Here is a 4,221-nt window from a genome sequence, read left to right as displayed (position 1 = left end):
CCTTGTATGTGTGAAGAAAAGCTCTAATGCGGTTTGGGTCTCTAGCTGGTTTGACACGGCTACCCACATTGTCGTAAAAGAATTCTAAGTTCATTCCTCTCTCATCTTCAAGAATCATATTGTGCAGGATAACACATCAAGTCAAGATGTTCTTTAGGGTTTTCTTATCCAAAAAACGAGCAGGACCACGGACAATGGCAAACCTAGATTGCAAAACACCGAATGCTCTTTCAATGTCTTTTCGGGCTGCCTCTTGCACCCTTGCAAATTCACATTGTTTTTTTGTTTTGGGTTCTTTGATGCTCTTTGACAAATGTGCACCAAGGAGGATATATACCATCTGCAAGATAGTACCCCTTTGTGTATTTATACTCATTGATAGTGTAGTTGCAAGTAGGAGCATCACCACAGCAAGCCTAGCAAACAAATGAGAACGTTGCAACACATTGATATCATTGAGTGTGCCGGGCATACCAAAAAAGCAATGCCAAATCCATAAACCCTCGGATGCTACGGCCTCTAGCACAATTGTTGCATCACGAGACTTGCCACAATACATTCCTTGCCAAGCCTTGGGGCAATTTTTCCAATTCCAATGCATACAATCAATGCTACATAGCATGCCAGGCCAACCTCTCTCTCATTAGCTGCCATCAATTTCTTTGTGTCATCTTCATTTGGTGCCCGAAGATACTCGGGACCAAAGACACGGACGATCACTTTCGCAAATCTACGCACAGACTCAATTGTGCTATCTTCACCAATGCGAAGATACTCATCGGCATAGTCAGCCGGAACGCCATATGCAATCACCCGCATAGCTGCGGAGATTTTTTGATATGCACTAAATCCCTTTAAGCCCGCAGCATTCCTTCTTTGAGTGAAATACCGGCAATTTGCCTCGCAAGCTTCAACCATTTTCACAAAAAGGGATCGGCGCATTCGGTACCTTCTGCGGAAGAGGTCTGCAGGATATGTAGGATTCTTCAAAAAATAATCTTGCATCAATATCTCGTTTCCAAGATGGCGATTCCGCGGAATGCACAGACGCCCGACAGTAGATCCTCGCCTCCTCTTCCGGTACTCGTCTTCATGCTCCTTCACGGCAAGCGTCATGACCAATGTTTGCTGCCGAAAGGTCGCAAGCATGGTCTCCACATCCGAGTCGTCCGAATCGTCCGAATCGGATAGCAAGAACTTCTCGCACGGGGTCAACTCCATCTACACGCACACCGGCGCGTCAACCTACTACACAGCTCGCAAAAATCATAAAAAAGGGACTAACCGGTGGCGAGTGATCCCGGGCGGCGACGAGGGTGGTGCGCTCGGTGGTGGTCGATCCCAGCTGCTCTCTTCTCACCGGATCCGGAGGGGTGGTGCAGCGGCTCGGCGCGGGAGGGTGTGGGGCGGCCTCGCGGAGCGATTCTGCCCGCAGATATGGCCAGAATCGCCAGCGGCGGGTTTGCGGAAGCAAGGGCGGGCGGCGGCGGAAGGAGGGGGAAAAGAGCGCGGGCTGAAATGTCCCTCCCGCCAACTGCTTCTCTGTGATGCAGGGCACCGCAGCCGCGAGGGGGAAACCCGCGTTTTCCTGGGTTGGGGTCGGGAATTTGCCGCGCCCCCTAAAAATTGTTGCTGGCCGGGGCGGGATGCCGGGTCTGGTCAGGCAGGCTTTCCGGCCCGTACCCGCATTTTGGCGGTTATTTTGCGGGTCGGGGGCGGATGCGGGGTCTACTAGAGTTGCTCTAATTGGATCCCAGACTTAAGAATACCAAATAGAGTGAGTATAACACAATAGCCGGTAACCATCACTAAGACTCAATTCGTGATTATTTTTGGTGGGCGAAAAATTAGTGTTTTTTTGTAGAAAGCACAATTGCGATTAATTTTCATTAAATTTGGTACACATTAATTTTCTCTCGCGTTGCAATGCACAAACATATGTGCATAATTTCTTAAGGGTTTTTGATCGTACACAGATCCGTGGACCAAATGGATGCAGTTATTTTTAATAATCTGGAAGTAATTTTGTTAGCTAGCCAAAACAATTAAAGGTTGTAAAATTTGATTGCATGTTATCAATTACCTGTGTTCTATTTATTATTATTGGTAGAAAGTTATGCGGACAACTTCACGCTACTCATTCTACTAGCATTTGCTTTGCTCACGGGGTTGTCTTGGACACGGCGACCACTTCAGTGAGGGCATGAAGAAGGTTATGCGGCGACACATGGTCGGGCGTCGTGTGGAAAAAGAGGATGTGAATCTATGGTGGTCTTGAGTCAGACTCTTGTTAGAAGAGACGCATGTCATTTATTTTCTCCTATTATAATGCACGGTCATTTTGCTAGTATATAATTAAACTTATATATGTTAGCCTGTGGATCAATCACTGTGGCTATTCTGCAGTCGTGTTGTTCCATTCACTATTTCCAAGGCAGCTGGCGGCACCGAGCCTCCGGTGACGCCTGGTGGCAGCGCTGCTGTTGCCGCCGCCGCCGTGGTGGTGCCGTCCTTGTTGGAGGAATTTGTGGCGGCGCGGCACATGGGGCAGGTGGAGTGCGCTTGCAGCCAGGCGTGGACGCAGTCGGCGTGGAAGAGATGGCCGCACCTGGGGAGCCGGCGCAGCTTCTCGCCGGCCTCCACCTGCCCGAGGCACACCGCGCAGTCCATCGGCGCAGACTGCGCGTCGGCCACTGCGATGACGGCGGCGTCGCTGATGCCGCCGGCCTCGTGGTCCTCCGCACCCGGACGGCGGCGGGCGTAGGAGACGGCGAGGTAGAGGAGGAGGGTGAGGACGCCGATCGCCATGGCGAGCCCCGTGAGCAGCAGCCGCGAGCGCGTGCTGTACCTGGAGCTGTCGGCGACCGCGAACACCCATGAGTCTGGCCCAGGTGCGCCCATGCTGATAGCCGAGAATGGCTTCGCGAGGTGGTGTTTGGTTTTGTGTAGGTGGCGCGCGTGACGTCTCTGCTGCTGGTGCTGGAGTCTCTGCTCGCTCTACGTTTATTCCTCGAGAAGAGGTGAATGGGACCGAGATATTTGGGCAACGGGCAACGCCATTGGGGTTTTTGATGACTGGTTTCCACGACGTCACAGAGGAAGGGACGCACCAACCAAACCAACCAACGGCACTCATTCGCGATGGTCGACGACACTATGATGTGTTACCGTGATTGATTGATATTTACGTTGCTGTTACTACTGTACTACCGTGCTTAGGCCGACTAGAAATTGAAAAGTGTACGCCATACGCGTTGCTGTCTGTCAATATGTAGCTCTCACACAGTCACACTCACCTCAATGCAAAACAGCTTTTCTTCCGCTTGCTGTTACGCCCTCCGTTCCTAAATATAAATATAAGACATTTTAGAAATTTTAATATAGACTACAAAGAAAGCAAAATGAGTGAAAGATTTGAAAATATATCTATATGACTTGTTGCTGTTCTGAGAAGGGGACCTTGCAAAGCTTGACAAGTTTTTTTTATATTTATCGATCCAATCTGTCTACAGCAATTAATTAATCTCCGCCTTAGCATACAAGGACCATGGCTCGCAGCGGGTAGTTACAGTGGTTTTGAGGAGACCCGCTCAAGGTCGCTGGTTCAGAGCTATTCCGAGATCTCAAGGAGCGCCAAGCTCAATACGTGCAAGAAGAAAGAAAGGCTTCCACCTACGACTGCGGCTGCTACATATCTATGTAGTCCTTTTTGAAATATCTAAAAGGTCTTATATTTAGAAACGGATGAAGTACTACTGTAATAACTAGCAGAGTGGTCCGTACAAGCACATGCACAGTGCCGACAATCATCTACTCCCTCCGCTCCACAGTGCCGACGGAGTAATATTTATTAGGCGGGTGCTAGGTGCCGGCCGGCCAGCCAAAATTTCGGCTGGACGCCCGTGCAGTCGTCCGATTCGGGTCTGGCAAACCGTTCAATCCCTCTCTATTCACTTCGTCCCCCTCCCCCGCATCGAGCCCTTCTTCTCCCCCCCCCCCCCCCCCCCCCCCCAACAAGTCGCTCCCACACAAGCGCCGACAGCCGCCGCCATACCACCGTACGAGGCAACCGAGCTCGTAGCACCTGTGCACCGCCAGCACGCCGTTGCTCGCCGCCCTGATAGACAACCTTCCTCGCTCAAAAAAATTGCTTCCATGGTCATCGCCGGTTACAACATCTAGCGGCGCTGATCCCAGCAAAGTAGCTGATTGCAGCAAAAC

At 50.9% G+C, this 4,221-nt stretch overlaps 1 protein-coding gene across 1 annotated transcript; it reads right to left on the bottom strand.

The window, feature by feature from the left end:
• Positions 1-2,382: 2,382 nt before the first annotated feature.
• On the bottom strand, positions 2,383-2,901 carry LOC123170611 (RING-H2 finger protein ATL32-like). Its single transcript, XM_044588450.1, has one exon. The coding sequence runs from the start codon at positions 2,899-2,901 to the stop codon at positions 2,383-2,385; it is 519 nt and encodes a 172-aa protein (XP_044444385.1).
• Positions 2,902-4,221: the final 1,320 nt, after the last annotated feature.

This window comes from Triticum aestivum, chromosome 7D, assembly GCF_018294505.1.
Source record: "Triticum aestivum cultivar Chinese Spring chromosome 7D, IWGSC CS RefSeq v2.1, whole genome shotgun sequence".
Taxonomy (NCBI): domain Eukaryota; kingdom Viridiplantae; phylum Streptophyta; class Magnoliopsida; order Poales; family Poaceae; genus Triticum; species Triticum aestivum.
Note: the sequence above shows the minus strand (reverse complement) of the source record. Positions and strands in the feature narration are given on the sequence as shown.

Bases quoted from the DNA above. Each gene is read 5' to 3' on its own strand.
- LOC123170611 (XM_044588450.1), bottom strand. From the start codon at position 2,901: ATGGGCGCACCTGGGCCAGACTCATGGGTGTTCGCGGTCGCCGACAGC.